Source organism: Vitis vinifera, chromosome 7, assembly GCF_030704535.1.
Source record: "Vitis vinifera cultivar Pinot Noir 40024 chromosome 7, ASM3070453v1".
Classification (NCBI taxonomy): domain Eukaryota; kingdom Viridiplantae; phylum Streptophyta; class Magnoliopsida; order Vitales; family Vitaceae; genus Vitis; species Vitis vinifera.
Genome location: NC_081811.1, coordinates 10,032,641 through 10,049,847, shown reverse-complemented (window position 1 = coordinate 10,049,847; position 17,207 = coordinate 10,032,641). Strand labels below are relative to the sequence as shown.

The 17,207-nt window shown below is 39.8% G+C and overlaps 1 protein-coding gene across 3 annotated transcripts in view; it reads left to right on the top strand.

The window, feature by feature from the left end:
* Nucleotides 1-17,207, top strand: part of LOC100240956 (sterol 3-beta-glucosyltransferase UGT80A2) — a 57,069-nt gene that overhangs the window by 16,863 nt on the left and 22,999 nt on the right. For 2 of the 3 annotated variants that reach the window (XM_010654166.3, XM_010654170.3), the window contains exons 3-5: nt 2,996-3,238; nt 6,647-6,758; nt 6,911-7,081. In XM_010654166.3, coding sequence (XP_010652468.1) covers nt 2,996-3,238; nt 6,647-6,758; nt 6,911-7,081 — 526 coding nt within the window. The remainder of the gene's footprint in view (nt 1-2,995; nt 3,239-6,646; nt 6,759-6,910; nt 7,082-17,207) is intronic. The other variant, XM_019221120.2, reaches the window with a different exon arrangement.

Sequence of the window (17,207 nt, the reverse complement as noted above, 5' to 3'; positions counted from 1 at the left end):
AGAAAATGGTAATTTAAGAGACAAATTTTGGATGATCAATTCTACAGTACAGCAACTAAATCTCCATTTCTTTATTATCAACAATCTTTGAAAGATGAGCCTATTTAGTTTTCTTGGATTTGGGAGTCTGGTAATACAAGACACTCTCCTTTTTTTTCTTTTCTTTTCTTTTCTTTTTTTTGATTAGAAACAAGAATTGTATTAATATCGTATAAAGATTTCATGAGAGGGATGGGGAATCCTTCCCACTCTTATGAAATGCTTTGAAGAAAGGAGCAGCTTTGGAATTTTCCTTTAGAGTATAGATTCATGTTGTTGTTGTGCAGTCATTAATAAAACTAATGAAACATTTATAGCTTGAATAAGAAGTGACCTGAAAATATCTTAGAGAAAATAATTGAGGAAATAGTAATTTAAGAGACAAATTTTGGATGATCAATTATACAGTGCAGCAACCGAGTCTCTGTTTCTTTATTATCAACAGTCTTTGAAAGATGAAGCCTATTTAGTTTTCTTGGATTTGGGAGTCAGGTAACACAAGACACTCTCCTTTTTTTTTTTTTTGATTAAAAACAAGAATTGTATTAATATTGTATAAAGATTTCATGAGAGGGATGGGGAATCCTTCCCACAAATGTACAAACCTGATCTAAACCACTAAAAACCTCCGCTATATAAGGAGATTTGTACAAAAAAGATATATCACAAAAGAATTTACCAAAGAAACCTCTCTTGAAAAAACAGCTAGGCTTCTCTCAATGGTAGCATAACCCTAATGGTGTACATACTGCAAACCAACTAAGCTAAATGACGTTTAAAGGACAACCTTTAGATTCATCAATATAAAAGGCCCACTAAGAAGTAAAGAAATGACATAAATCCCATACAGTCCATTTGTCTACAAAGATCCTATCATGTCTCTCTCGCCACACCATCTAGATCAAAGTGAGGCAAGCTATCTTCCAAAGTGTCTTGCCTCTGGTGGAGTTCCCAAAACCTATATAAGAAATAGACATCATATCACTGAAAACTCCTAGGCTGAACCCACATCATCCCTGGTTGTAAGAAAAACTTGTGTCACAACCCCAAAGTGAATGGACAATGTAGAAATAGGTGGTCACTTGTCTCTCCACTCTCCCTACATAGTATACACAACTCCGGACTAAGGGCTTTGGAAGGTTTTCTTCCTAATTGAAGCAAGTCATTAGTATTCACCTTCTTGTGTGCTGCCAACCAAGCAAAAACCTTGACCTTAGATGAGACTTTTGATTTCCAAATAAAATTGGTAGGATGGAAAGGAACTGAATATGATAATTTAGACGAATTAAGGAAGAAAGATTTTACTGAGAATGAGCCCAAAGAAGTCAATGCCCAAGCTTGCGCATTTGGGATAGATGTGGATAAGTGTACACGAGTAAGAGAAGTTATTAATCCTTCGAGATCCTTGATCTCCAAATCAATTAGGTTGCGGCGAAAAATTAGATTCCAAGAGAGAGGAGGCATTGCCACAAATATCCAAAATGGAGAGGTTTCTAACTGTGATGACTCTATAAAGTCTTGGAAATTGTGAACACAATGATTGATCCCCCACCACAAGTCTTTCTAGAAGCGAATTCTGGTCCCATCTCCCACCATAAAGCGAGTATGTATAGAAAAAAGTTGGAATGTATGTGTAATGACCTTCCAAGGGTGCCGATGTGACCATCTAACTAAAATATTAGCGTCCCACCCATTAGGATGTGTCCCAGTGATACTTAAAATAACCTGATCCCAAAGGGCGTACCTTTCCTTAGGAAACCTCCATAGCCACTTCCCTAATAAAGCATGATTCCATAGAGAAATCTTTCCAAAACCTGAACCACCAAACTCCTTAAGCCCACACACTTGACCCCAATTGATTAGATGGTCCTTTTTTCCCTCCTTGTACCTTGACCATAGAAAATCTCTTTGCATTTTTTCAATTCTTGAAGCTATAGATGCAGGAATCTTGAAAAGGGATAAAAAATAACTCGGAATGTGAGACAAACAAGAAAGAATTAGAGTTCCCCCTCCCCTAGTGATAAAAAAGCCTTTTTTCCAACCATCCAATCTCCTAGAGACTCTATCAATCACTGGATCCCAAAATGATATTGATTTTGGATTCCCCCCTAAAGGAAGACCTAGGTACATTAAAGGCCAATTAGAGACTGTACATCCAAGCATCAAAGCCAACTTGGATATTTGATCATGACTTGTGTTGATGCCACAAAGAGTGCTTTTGTTTATATTAATCTTTAGCCTTGATAGAATCCCAAAAATCAATAAAATGAGCTTCAAATTTTGAAAATCATCCACAGAAGCCCTAAAGAAGAAAATAGTGTCATCAACAAACCATAAATGAGACACTCTAATCCTATTTCTGCCCACTAGAAACCCTCAAATAAGCCCCTTTCCTCCACTCTAAACAACATCCTACTTAAAACATCAACAACAATGGTAAAAAGAAAAGGGGAAAGAGGATCTGCTTGCCTTAATCCTCTATAAGCCTTAATCCAACCTTTGGCTGTACCATTCACTAACACTGCAAAACTTGCCGAAGACAAGCACCCCCTCATCCAAGACCTCCATTTCAAGCTGATTCCTTTTCTCTCCCTCTTTAGCATTGCTAATTTTCTTCCCTGCAGCTAGGTCCTTAGAATTGAAATGAGTGGGATAGAAAGTTACATGGGACTTGGTCACTTTGCTAATGGACAATAAATAGCCAGCAATCTTAGGTACATGAAGAACATAGTTTAAAGGTTTTACACTGTATATCACCTATAGGGTATCATCATCACTAACACTGTACAGCCACATATTTTGTTTTTCTTGAACTCTTGACCTATCCTGATGGGGAAGCAAGTGGTAAACACAGACTACAGGGCTAGTTGTGACACGCAATATTTTAAATAATATGATATAATCTTTTTATTCTTGTGTGCCGATGATTTTTATTGAGCTTTTTAAAAATATGCAGCTCAAATTGTTGAACAGAATTGCTACTGTGAAAGATGATGGATCTGTAGAATTTGAAGTTCTGGGTGATATTGAACCCCAAGCTCTTAATATTAGATCTGAAGATGTTTATAAAGGAGCTGTTGATGATGAAAATCTTGATTCAACAGACCTTCAATGCATTCCACCCCTGCAAATAGTAGTGCTTATTGTTGGAACACGAGGTGATGTGCAGCCATTTATTGCAATTGGCAAGAGATTGCAGGTTTGGAGACTTTCCTCTTTTTACAAAGCTTGTCAATAATTGATTTTTTCTATTATTTGTTTTTCTATGTGGATGATTGATTAAACTGTTGACCTTGGTTGCGATTTTCCATTTGGACATTTTTATTACATGGTAGATTCAGAGGTTCAACACAATATAAGCTTCAGATGAAAAGTAGAAGGTACAATTAATGTCATACCCACTTGTTGTATGACAAATTTGTTATGTATACATGTATTGCATAGAGTTTATTTTATTTTATTTTATTTTTGGGAGAAACTAAAATTTGTTTTCACAATGTGAAAGCTGCCATCCTACATATATGAGCATTAGGAGAAAAGTAGAAGACATGCTTGATATTATCCACTAGTAATACAACCTGTTTGTTGTGTAAGACACATTTTTTCATACTGAAACTTAAAATTTGTTTATTAGCTTTAGTTCAACCAAAGATAAGGTTCTGCAAGTTCCATGTTAATAGAATCAATCCCCAAGAATTTCTCATATAACAGGGCTAAAGAATCAGCACAAAGAGAATTATTTATGACACAATCTACTTGGTGAATACAAGACAAACTTCAGAGCTGGGGATATTACTTATTTATTATTTATTATTATTTTTATATTACTAAAGCTAAAATAAAATTATTATTATTCTTATATTACTAAAGTTGAAATAATGAATTTGTTCTGTCTTTTACCTTGTAAAATCGAGTACTTTGGACCATGGGGAACTTATGCTTAAGCCCATAGATCGAAGAGTTTGAGTAGGGGAGTAGGGTGCAAGGTGGAAATAAAGAAATGCTTATGATCATGTGAATTGGGACTTCTTGTGATTGGTTATAGCTGAGGTTCAATTAGAAATGGATTTGGAAGTTTAGATTTTGCATCCCCATGTTAGATTCTCATTGGTTAATGGATCTCAGACTAGACCTTGTAAGAGCTTGAGGGATTTGATGCAGGTGGTCCCCCTCTTTCCTTGTCTTTTCATCCTAGTGAAGGAGAAACTGAGCTGCTTTGTTTCTAGGGCGGTGGAGGAGGGGTTTATCAGTGGCCTCATAGTGGAGGTCTGAGGAAGGGAGGGGATTGAGATTTCCTACTTTCCTTTTGCAATGATAGTTTGCCTTTTTTGTGAAGTGAATTGTGATCAGTTTCTATGTCTGAGATGGAATTGTTTGTATTCTTTATCCTCTATGTTTATTTTGAGGCAGTGTTTGGTCTTAAGGTCAAGCTTTAGGAGCAAGCTCATCCTGATGTGTGATTTGGACTTGTTGGCATTAGCGTTGAGGTGTAGTGGGGGGGGGGGGGGGGGGGGGGGGGGGGGGGGGACCTACCAACTACCCATTTGGATTTCCTTTTGGGGATCCTCTGTTAAGGCTAGTGTGTTTGGGATACTGTGTAGGAGTGGCTTGATAGGATATTGGCCTCTCGGCAAGGGTAATGCCTTGTAGACTAAAGCGCATTGAAAGTACCTTTTTTAGCTTACTGCTCATCATTAAGTTGTTATATGTGATTGCTTGGGTGGTTCCTACAAATTGTACGAGACTTGAAAAGATTTAGCCTTATTAGTTCTTTCATTGGTACCGCTTGTTTTCTTCCCTGTTGGAAACTGAACTGGGAGCCTCCCATTTCTTCACCCTAACCCTTTGCCACTTGAGTGCCTCGAGGACTTGTTGGATATTCTCTATCCTGTACAAGGCTTTATTAGGGAAGTGATTATGGAGCTCTGCTGTGGAATGGGAGAGTTTGTAAAGGAGATTTATTATCGGTAACTTTGGGAAGGAGGATGGGTTTTGATGTTCTGTTGTGGGAGGGAGCCTTCTGAGATGGGGCTTTGGAAATATATCAGAAGAGGCTGGGAAGTATTCCAAGATATATCTTGTATTTAAGTGGGCATTGATTTGAGAACTAGTTTTGGTTGGATGTTGATGTGAGCTTATCACTTTGAAGATGGCTTCTAGAATTTATTTCCCATCATTGCAAACAAGAATGATGGGCAGCTTATTCAAGAGAGGAGGTTCTTTTGGGTAGTGGGGGTGGTGAGCTTTCTAGAACCTAAAGATCCTTGAAGGGTTTCCATGGTTGGGAATTGGAGTTGGTGGAGTTGTTTTTGAAACTAATTATTTTTTGGCAATTTATGAAGGGGAGGATGGCAAATTAGCCATGGGGCTTGTCCAAAAATCTATGTTTCTCTAAGAAATTTTTTTACAGATCTTTGGGCTTGAGAATTGTATCTTCCTTTCTGGCTAAAGAAGGTACCATTAAACCATCCAAGATTTGCCAATTGATAAGTTTGACTTTACAACTATTAGCTTGATGATGCAAAACTTGGCTTAATAATCTGCTATGTTATTCTCTTTCTTAACATAATGGGTTTTGAATTATTTGCATATGGAGGTATCTTTAAGAATATATAGTTTTGATTAAATCCTCATCCTTGGATGTCTCGTGCTATAATTCTTGTTAAATCCTTTTATGAGTCCTCATTGTTGGGCACCTGAGGCTCGTTTCCTATCAAGTTGGTGTTGGGGTGGAGGTCTCCAACTGAACAACTTATGAGGGTTAGCAGGTGGTTGATCCGTTTTGGTTGTGGGGAGGAGTCGACCAATCATATTCTTATCTATTGTGGACAGGCTTGAATTTTGTGGTTTATTTTGTTTTCATTATTTGGTCCTTCTTAGATGGTCCTGCTGTTGGTAAGGAGTGTTTTGCTTGGTTGGCATGGGGGTTTTGTGGATAAAAGATATAAGAAGATAGAAAGAATGACTTATTTGTGCTTATTTTGATGTACAATGAAAGAGTGATATTCTCATCAGGCTTTGAAGTAGTTGTCCTTCAAATCTCAGTTTAACTGGATAACTCATGCTATAGAAATGTAACACTTGATCTCTTCATTAGCTCTTAATTCCAAAAAAAACTGGAAGCTGTTGATGATTTCCCCGGGGATCACTAAATCAATCTGTGTAAAGCAGGGCCTGTAGATCCTAAGAATCAATATAATGGTTATTTTGTCAAGTTATCCTGGCAATGTTCATCCCCAAGTCTAGAATGCTTAGCTGCCCTGGGCTTATTGCAGGTTCATGCGTGGTAGCTTGTGGTATTTTAATTCATTGCTAAGCTTTCCAGGATATCAGGTGTTGCTGTTTCTGTCATTGTTTAATTGTGCATTTGCATGGGATACCTTAAAATGCTATTTGCTTCTGAAGAGGCCTTTTCTGTATCAATGTGATATTGATCTATTTATCGTGGTCATGACTGTCTTATGTTTCCTTCTAGTTGATAGCGAGTTGTGTTTAGTTGTTTAACCTTGGATGAGAATATATAAGATATCAATTATTATTTTATTATCACTTAAGTCATTAGCCTTAGGCCATTTTGAGTTCATTTTAAAAGAATATTTGTATGCAGGACTATGGACATCGTGTTAGACTAGCAACTCATGCAAATTTTAAGGAGTTTGTCTTAACTTCTGGATTGGAGTTTTTTCCTTTAGGCGGCGATCCAAAAATTCTTGCTGGTTGTATGTATCTAAACACACCATCTGTTCTCTAACCCAATGGAAGATCTTATATGGGTTTTGCATTCGTCATTAATTTTGACGCATGAATTTTCATTTTAAACTTCCAATCAATATCTTTTCTTTCTCTTTCGCTATTTTTTTTTTTTGCTCAGATATGGTTAAAAACAAAGGCTTCCTGCCATCTGGACCTTCAGAAATACCTATTCAACGAAATCAAATGAAAGAAATTGTCTACTCTTTGCTTCCAGCATGCAAAGACCCAGACATGGATTCTGGTATTCCTTTTAAAGCAGATGCTATTATTGCGAATCCTCCAGCTTATGGTAAGATTTCTTCTCTTTATTAACTATTGTATTGCTTTTATTTTTTTCAAAAACATTTATTGTTCATATTGTTCCATTCTCCTAGTATTTGGTTCTTAAGTGTTTGTAAATTATGATCATGAAGTTCATAATCACCTGTGTTCAGAATAGTGAAACAGGACAGAAAATTGACTCGTATATTTTGTAGGTTATTTTTTTAGGTTACATCCTAGCTGATATATATATATATATGTACAAGGGTCCTATATTAGGAAGTTAACTATACAAAGATAATTACTATAAATCAGCCTATAAAGTAGGCACTAATACTGCAATCCTAATTTATCCTGATATGAATTAGTTAAGCTCTAAAATACATTCTAACACTTCCCCCTCAAGCTGGAGCATAAATGTCCATCATGTGAAGCTTGTCACTCAATCTATTGAGGTCATCCTTCTTAAGGGCTGTTGAATATAATGTATTTATAGTATATTATCTTTCCTTGTTAATATAGGTCACATGTATGGTAGTTAGGACTCCTAGCCTTGTATATATATATATCTCAATTGTAAGTAGACAATATATGAATGAGAATTAAGGTTTTTCTCCTTTCTCTCTCTCTCTTTCAACATGGTATCAGAGCCAAGGAAGAAAACCTAATTCTTTCCTGTTTCCCGTGTCATCAACTCCGGGAAACCTTCCGGTGACTGTGTTTCTTTCCGGTCACCCTCCCCATCTCCCAACACTTTCCGGTCAGTCGGATCATCGTTAGAAACCACTCACCGCCGGCAAAATTTTCCGGCAAATTTTCCGGCGAACTTTCCGGCGACCTATTTTTCCGACACTGACCATACCAGAAGGAGCGCCTGGAGGAGATCTCCAACTTTTGTGAAGGCACTAGCATCAAAAGAGGATCCACGCGCCGGCCACGCTCCATTTTCCGTCCGGCGACTGCATCTCACGCGCCGGCGCGTGAGGGCGCGTGAGGCATTTTCCGGCGATGCGCCTCCTCCTCCAGCCTCGCCTGCCGCCGACCAGCATCCCTACCTACCTGGTTCTCCCATCCGAGCCCTGCACGTACCTCTTTTGGGGATTTTTGTCTCTGTCAGCCCTCCAAACAGCCTTTCCGGCGAAGTTCCGGCTACTTTCTCTCCACCCCAATCCCTGCACGTGCCTTGGGAAGTGTTCATCTACCTTTCTGGTGGTACCACGTCGTGATCTGAGGCTGTCTCCCTTTTTCGGTGGTGCCACGCCGCAATCTGAAGCCGTATTAGGGCTCTCTTCGATCCAAATACGTGAATATGACCACCAAAAATCAGATCTTTACCTCTGTTATCTCTGGATCTCCTATGATTACCTCAGAGAAATTGGTTGGCAGTGAAAATTATCTTTCCTGGTCTGCCTCTGTTGAACTTTGGTTTATGGGTCAAGGATATGAGGATCACTTGGTTTCCCAGGAGGCAGATATCCCTGAGGTTGACCGCGTACAGTGGAGGAAGATAGATGCACAGTTATGTAGTGTATTATGGCAATCGGTTGATCCCCGGATTCTTCTTCATCTTCAGGCCTATAAAACTTGTTTTAAATTTTGGACTCAGGCCAAAGGATTATACACGAATGATATCCAGCGTCTTTATAAGGTGGCTTCTGCTATTGTCCATCTCAGCCAATAGGACTTGGATCTATCTACTTATATTGGTCAGATTGCCTCTCTTAAGGATCAGTTCTTGACTGTGATGCCTCTTACTCCTGATGTTGGGGCTCAACAAACACAGCTTGACAAGTTCTTCATGGTCCTTACTCTTATTGGCCTCCGTCCGGATCTTGAGCCTATTCGTGATCAGATTTTTGGTAGTTCATCAGTTCCGTCCTTGGATGATGTGTTTGCTCGCCTCCTCCGTATCTCGTCCACTTAGACTTTGCCATCTGATAACGCTTCAGATTCTTCTGTGTTAGTTTCTCAAACTACCTCTCGAGGAGGACGCAGTGGTACCCGAGGTAGAGGCCAACGTCCTCATTGCACCTATTGCAATAAACTTGGCCACACTCGCGATCGTTGCTATCAGTTACATGGAAGACCTCCTCGCACTGCCCATATGGCCCAGTCCTCTGATTCTCCGCTGCCTCAGCCTCCGAGCTCCTCCGCATCTCAGACATCTCAGGCTTCTATTGCCTCTGTTGCCCAGCCTGGTAATGCCTCTGCCTGCCTTACCCACACATCTTCTCTTGGACCCTGGATTCTAGATTCTGGAGCATCTGATCACCTATCTGGTAATAAGGATCTTTTCTCCTCTATTACTACTACCTCTGATTTACCTACTGTTACCTTAGCTAATGGTTCTCAAACTGTGGCTAAAGGTATTGGTTTGACCCTTCCTCTGCCTTCTCTACCTCTCACTTTTGTCCTTTATACTCCTGAATGTCCTTTTAATCTTATTTCCATCAGCAAAATCACTCGTACTCTTAATTGTTCTATTATCTTTTTTGATAAATTTGTGACCTTGCAGGACCGGAGTACGGGGAAGACGATTGGCATAGGACGTGAGTCTCAAGGCCTCTATCACCTCACCTCAGATTAATCTCCTGCAGTTTGCATTTCCACTGATGCTCCTCTCCTCATTCACAATCGTCTGGGCCACCCTAGTCTCTCCAAATTCCAGAAGATGGTTCCTCGTTTTTCCACTTTGTCGTCGCTTCCGTGTGAGTCATGTCAGCTTGGGAAACATACTCGTGTCTCGTTCCCAAAGCGTTTGAATAATCGGGCAAAGTCTCCTTTTGAGCTTGTCCACACTGATGTTTGGGGTCCTTGTCGGACTGCGTCTACTTTAGGATTTCAGTATTTTGTCACTTTCATTGATGACTATTCTCGATGTACTTGGTTATTTTTAATGAAAAATCGAGCTGAGTTATTTTCTATTTTCCAGAAATTTTATACTGAAATCCAAACCCAGTTCAATATTTCTATTCGTGTGTTACGCAGTGACAATGCCAGAGAATATTTTTCAGCCCAATTTACTTCGTTTATGTCTCATCATGGGATTCTTCATCAGTCTTTTTGTGCTCATACTCCTCAACAAAATGGGGTAGCTGAACGCAAGAATCGACATCTTGTTGAGACAGCTCGTACTCTCCTCCTCCATAGTCACGTTCCTTTTCGTTTTTGGGGGGACGCTGTTCTTACCGCTTGTTATTTGATTAATCGTATGCCCTCCTCTGTCTTACACGATCAGATTCCTCACTCCCTTCTTTTCCCTGACCAACCACTTTATTTCCTTCCTCCTCGTGTCTTTGGTTGTACTTGCTTTGTTCATATTCTCACTCCTGGACAGGACAAGCTTTCCGCCAAAGCCATGAAGTGCCTCTTCTTGGGATATTCCAGACTTCAGAAGGGTTATCGTTGTTATTCCCTTGAGACTCATCGATACTTTATCTCCGCTGATGTCACCTTCTTTGAGGACTCACCATTCTTTTCCACCACTTCTGAGTCTTTTCCTGTTTCTGAAGTCTTGCCCATTCCCATTGTCTCCCCACCTGATGCTATGCCCCCTCGACCACTTCAGGTTTATCATCGTCGCCCTCGTGTCGTTGCTCCTCTCCCTTTTCCTGAGGCACCTGCTGACTCACTTCCTATCCCTTCGGCTTCACCTGCCCCGGCTCTGCCTTCTCCTAATGACTTACCCATTGCTGTTCGGAAAGGTACTCGCTCTACTCGTAATCCTCATCCTATTTACAATTTTTTGAGTTATCATCGATTATCTTCACCCTATTCTGCTTTTGTTTCTGCTATATCCTCTGTTTCTCTTCCAAAGAGCACCCATGAAGCTCTTTCCCATCCAGGCTGGTGACAGGCAATGGTGGATGAAATGGCTGCTCTGCACTCTAATGGCACTTGGGATCTTGTTGTTTTACCCTCTGGTAAATCTACAGTTGGTTGTCGTTGGGTCTATGCAGTTAAGGTTGGTCCTGATGGTCAGGTTGATCGCCTTAAGGCCCGCTTAGTTGCTAAAGGCTATACTCAAGTTTATGGTTCTGATTATGGTGACACATTCTCACCTGTTGCCAAGATTGCTTCTGTCCGCTTGCTTCTCTCCATGGCTGCTATGTGTTCTTGGCCTCTTTATCAGTTGGATATTAAAAATGCCTTCCTTCATGGTGATCTTGCCGAGGAAGTTTATATGGAGCAACCTCCTGGTTTTGTTGCTCAGGGGGAGTCTGGTTTAGTGTGCAGGTTACGCCGTTCTCTATATGGCTTGAAACAATCTCCTCGAGCATGGTTTAGCCGTTTTAGTTCTGTTGTTCAAGAGTTTGGTATGCTTCGCAGTACAGCAGACCATTCAGTTTTTTATCATCATAACTCCTTGGGGCAGTGTATTTATCTGGTTGTTTATGGGGACGACATCGTCATTACAGGCAGTGATCAGGATGGTATTCAGAAACTAAAGCAACATCTTTTTACCCACTTTCAGACCAAAGACTTGGGGAAACTCAAGTATTTCTTGGGAATTGAGATAGCTCAATCCAGTTCTGGTGTGGTCCTTTCCCAAAGGAAGTATGCTTTAGACATCCTGGAAGAAACCGGTATGTTAGACTGTAAACCGGTAGACACACCTATGGATCCGAATGTCAAACTTGTACCAGGACAGGGGGAGCCTTTAGGAGACCCCGGGAGATATCGACTGCTCGTAGGTAAATTGAACTATCTCACCATTACTCGTCCAGACATTTCTTTTCCTGTGAGTGTTGTTAGTCAATTCCTACAGTCACCATGTGATAGCCATTGGGATGCCGTAATCCGTATTCTTCGATATATCAAAAGTACACTAGGCCAAGGTGTATTGTACGAGAACAGAGGTCATACTCAAGTTGTTGGTTACACAGATGCAGATTGGGCTGGCTCACCCACAGATAGACGTTCCACTTCAGGGTACTGTGTTTTTATTGGAGGTAATCTAATATCTTGGAAGAGTAAGAAACAAGATGTAGTGGCCAGATCTAGCGCTGAAGCCGAGTATCGAGCTATGGCTTTGGCAACATGTGAACTCATATGGTTGAGACATCTTCTTCAGGAGTTGAGATTTGGAAAGGATGAACAGATGAAACTTATCTGTGATAACCAGGCCGCATTACATATTGCATCCAATCCAGTCTTTCATGAAAGGACCAAGCATATTGAAGTTGACTGTCATTTCATTAGAGAGAAGATCGCATCAGGATGTGTTGCTACAAGTTTTGTCAATTCAAATGATCAACTAGCAGACATCTTCACTAAATCTCTTAGAGGTCCTAGGATTAAATATATTTGTAACAAGCTTGGTGCATATGACGTATATGCTCCAGCTTGAGGGGGAGTGTTGAATATAATGTATTTATAGTATATTATCTTTCCTTGTTAATATAGGTCACATGTATGGTAGTTAGGACTCCTAGCCTTGTATATATATATATCTCAATTGTAAGTAGACAATATATGAATGAGAATTAAGGTTTTTCTCCTTTCTCTCTCTCTCTTTCAACAAGGGCCTTGGTGAACATATCAGCAACCTGGTCCTTTGAAGGTGTAAACGGAGTACAAATCTTTTTACTGGTGACAACATTTCTCACAAAGTGACAATCAACTTCAATATGCTTTGTCCGTTCATGAAAGACAGGATTACTCACAATATGAATTGCTGCTTGATTATCACAATGCATAGGAATAGGATCTGTAAATGTGATACCGAAATCTTCAGGAAGTGCCTTCAACCATATCAGTTCACATGTAGTATGAGCCATGGCACAATATTCGGCTTCAACACTAGACCTAGACACAACTATCTGCTTCTTGCTCTTCCAAGTTACTAGATTACCTCCTACAAAAGTACAGTAACTTGATGTGGATTTTCTATCCCCTTTGTTACCAGCGTAATTGACATCTGAAAAACCAACTAAATTCATATTTTTGTTCTTTTTGAACCACAACCCTTTTCCTGGATATTTTTTAATATATCTCAAAATATTACAAGCAGCCTCCCAATGACACTTCTTAGGTTTTTCCATAAATTGGCTAATTAGTCCCACAACATGCACAATATTTGGTCTAGTCACTGTTAGATAAATAAGCTTCCCAACAAGCCGTCTGTACCATGCACTGTCCTCAAAGTCTTCATCCTCCTTCCACAAGTCTAGGTTAGGTTCCATCGGAACATCTGCTGGTTTTGCCCCTAATAGGCCTGTTTCTTGTAGAAGATCAGCTGCATACTTTCTTTAAGATAGCACAACACCTTGTTTATCACAAGCAACCGCAATACCAAGAAAATACATCAAATTACCAAGGTTTTTTGTAACAAATTGTTGCTGCAAGTATTTCTTGGTTTCTTCAATACTAGTCACATCACTACCTGACGAGTATATCTTCAACATATACAATAAGTACCACAATGCTAGATGAACTATGTGGCACAAAGACTGAATGATCAGCCTGACTTCGCCTAAATCTTGCAACAAAAACTACTTGGCTGAATTTGTCAAACCAAGCTCTAGGACTTTGCTTCAAACCATAAATAGCCTTCTTTACTTTACACACCAAATGAGTCTCCCCCTAAGCAACAAATCTAGGCGGTTGCTCCATATAAACCTCCTTAGTCATATCTCCATAAAGAAATGTGTTCTTTATATCTAGTTGACACATCAACCAATCTTTATTGACTGCCACAGATATACGTACACAAACAGAGCTTAGCTGAGCAACAAGAGAAAAGTTTCAAAAAAGTCAATACCCTGTGTTTGTGTGTACCCTTTGGCAACCAGCCGTGCTTTATACCGCTCAATAAAACCATTGGGACTGTACTTTACAGTAAAAATCCATCTACATGCAGCTGGATGAACCCCCTCAAGTAATGGTACCAAATCCCATGTGCCTCTAGTAAGAAGAGCCGACATCTCCTTATCCATAGCCTTTTTCCAATTATGATTTTGAATAGCCTCTTGGTAATCCTTAGGAATAGATACAGATGAAAAAGACAAAGCAAAACGACTAATAGAAGAACCAAGACGATCAAAGGAAACAATACTAGCAATGGAATGTTGAGTACAAAAACGTTTACCTTTTCAGAGAGCAATTGGAAAATCAGTAGAATCACTAGTAGAATACATTGGAGTAGGAGATGGATCTGGAGCACAAGGGGTTTGCAAAGCTTTTCGCCTAGTGTAAACCTGTAAGGGTTTTGAAGGTGGAATAGATGTATACAAAGGAGTAGGAAGAGGGACAGACAGTTTGTTAGTAGAAACTTTGAAAAACGATTCAGACTCGAAGAGGGTGACATCTGTAGAAACAAATCTCTTTTTTAGCCACTGGATCATAGCACTTGTACCCTTTTTGAGTTCGAGAATACCCTAAGAAAATACAACTAGCAGCTCTAGGAGAAAGCTTATCCATATCGGTCTCAAAAGATGAACAAAGCGCACACACCCAAAAATACGAGGAGGAAGAGGAAAAAGCGGAGAGTCAGGAAAAAGACCTTTAAAAGGAATGTCACCTCCAAGAGCAGAAGATGACATCCTATTAATAAGAAATCCTGCCGTAAATACAACATCATGCCAAAAATATTTGGGCGCAGCCATTTGAAGCATAATGGTGCGAGCAACCTCAAGAAGGTGCCTGTTTTTATGCTCTGTCACACCATTCTGCTGTGGGGTATAAGCACAGGATGTTTGATGAATAATTTCATTAGAAGAACAAAAATTGGAGAAATCAGATTTCATATATTCTAAAGCATTATCAGATCTTAACACATGAATATTAGAAGAAAATTGAGTCTTTATTTCACTATGAAAGGTTTGAAATACATCAAGAACAGATGATCTATCTTTTAACAAGTAAATCCATGTCATTCTAGAATGATCACCCACAAAGGTAATAAAATCCCTATAACCTAACATGTTAGAATAAAGACAAGGACCCCACACATCTGAATGCACTAAATCAAAAGGATATAAACTTTGACTTTCTTTAGAAAGAAAAGACACTGATGTTTTCCTAATTGACATGCATCACAATTTATTTCGAAAACAGACTCACTAAAAGACAACTTTTTTTAACCAAGAAAGGTTAGGATGACCCAACTGATAATGCCAATAAAAAGGAGACACACTCTCAGCAGCAGCCGCAACAAACAAAGAATCATGAGTAAGATAGTAGACTCCCCCTAACTCAGAGCCATGTCCAATCATTGTATTCAGCTGGAGATCCTGAAAAATACAATGAGTAGGAAAGAAAGTCATGGAACAATTCAAAGATTTTGTAATTTGATTAATAGAAAGAAGATTAAATGACAATTTTGGGACGTGTAAGACTTGGTTAAGCTCAAAAGAGGAAGTATGACAGTACCAAAACCAGAGACATTAGAAACAGAACCATCAGCAACAGTAATAGGTGAAAGAGACTGACAAGGTGTAAAGTTGTTGAATTGATGCTGATCTCCAGTCATATGATTTGATGCAACTGAATCTATTAACCAAGAATTACGAGAGAAGGCAGCAAGTGCCCCCAGTGCCTGACTGGAGGGCATGGGAAGCAATAGAACTTGGTTGAGAGTGAAGCAACCTATCATACTCCTTAGAGATCTGAATAACATCCTTAGGAACGGCTGAAGAAGAAGTAGATCCATTAGAAGCAATTGTAACAGCTGCTGCTTTAGGGATATTGGACAACTTAGCACCTTTGGTAGCCCGATCAGGCTTCAAAGCTTATCCCAACATCGATCCACAATGTGCCCTCGTTTACCACAAAACTCACATAACCTATCACGATTTTTGCTCTTTCCAGTGTCACGCACACGGCCATGTGCAGCCATGGCAGAATGCTCAAGATCCACATCAGGGGAGGACAAGGTTAGAGAAGCAGATTGTAGGCTAGAGAAAGCAGACTGAAGTGTAGGCATGGTATTGTCCCCAAGCAATTGACTCCTAAGAGTGTTATATTACTCATTTAGATTCATTAAAAAACCACATACAAATAGGTTTTCCCATTAACGCTTCTGAGTCTCTAAATTTGTACAAAGAGGTAGAAGCTCGCGAAATTTATTGATAATCCCTTTATAGGCAGCAAAAAATTTTGGAAGGGACCTCTCACCTTGTTTATTATCAACAAGTTGAAACAAAGAGAATATACAAGAATTATTACCATCATTAGAAAAATCTCTTTGTTGGCATACCACATCTCTTTAGCCATTGATGCCAGACCAATAGAGGCAGCAATCTCAGGTTCCAAGGAATTCAACATACATGTCTTCATTGCACAGTCAGACTAACACCATGCTGCATACTTGGAATCCTTAGGATCCAACATTTTATCAACAAGATGATGGTCGCGACCTTGGGAACCCAGGAAAGTACGAAAAGCTGGGGACCAAAGAACATAATTTCTTCCATTACACTTCACTGTTGTACCAACAAAAACACAAAGATTTGAAGTAGACATGTTATCCATCATCTTGAATCACAAATACAATTACTACAAGGCACACAACCTCAAACACGGAGGCACAAAGTGATCAATCACACAAGAGGGGATCAATCTACCCTCACAATAAACAAACTAGGATTGGAAAAGGAAAAGAAAGGATCACCAAGACTAAGAGGTGGCTAGGGTTAGAGTTGAACTTGCTCTGATACCATGTTCAGAATGGTGAAACAGGACAGGAAATTTACTCATATATTCCGTAGGTTATTTTTTTCGGTTACATCCTAGTTAGTTTTCATTAGAAAAAGAATATGAGGGAGAGTGAGCGAGTGCACGAGAGCGACGGTGAGGAGGGAGAAAGTCGAGTGGAGAATCGAAGAAAACGGAAGGGGAGTAGCTTTTGGGTGGAGTTGAAGGTTTTTGAAGTAGGAGTTGAGGAGAGAAAAGGCAAATCCCAGGTATTCATCATGGAAAGTAAAAGGGGGTTTCATCATGGGTTCGTCTGGGGCCGGCGAGTGTAGGGCTTTTTCTGGAGGGTTTGTACCAGTGCATCAAGGATGGGAAAGAAGGTAAATGGGAAAAGGGATGGAAGGAAAAGGGCAGAAGCTACTCTCTGGTGTCGCCAATAGTGCGGGATGCTTCCTCCGTTTAGGGGTTGTTGATCTGGAGAAGAAGAGATACAACATCTGCATCTCGAAAGGTAGTGG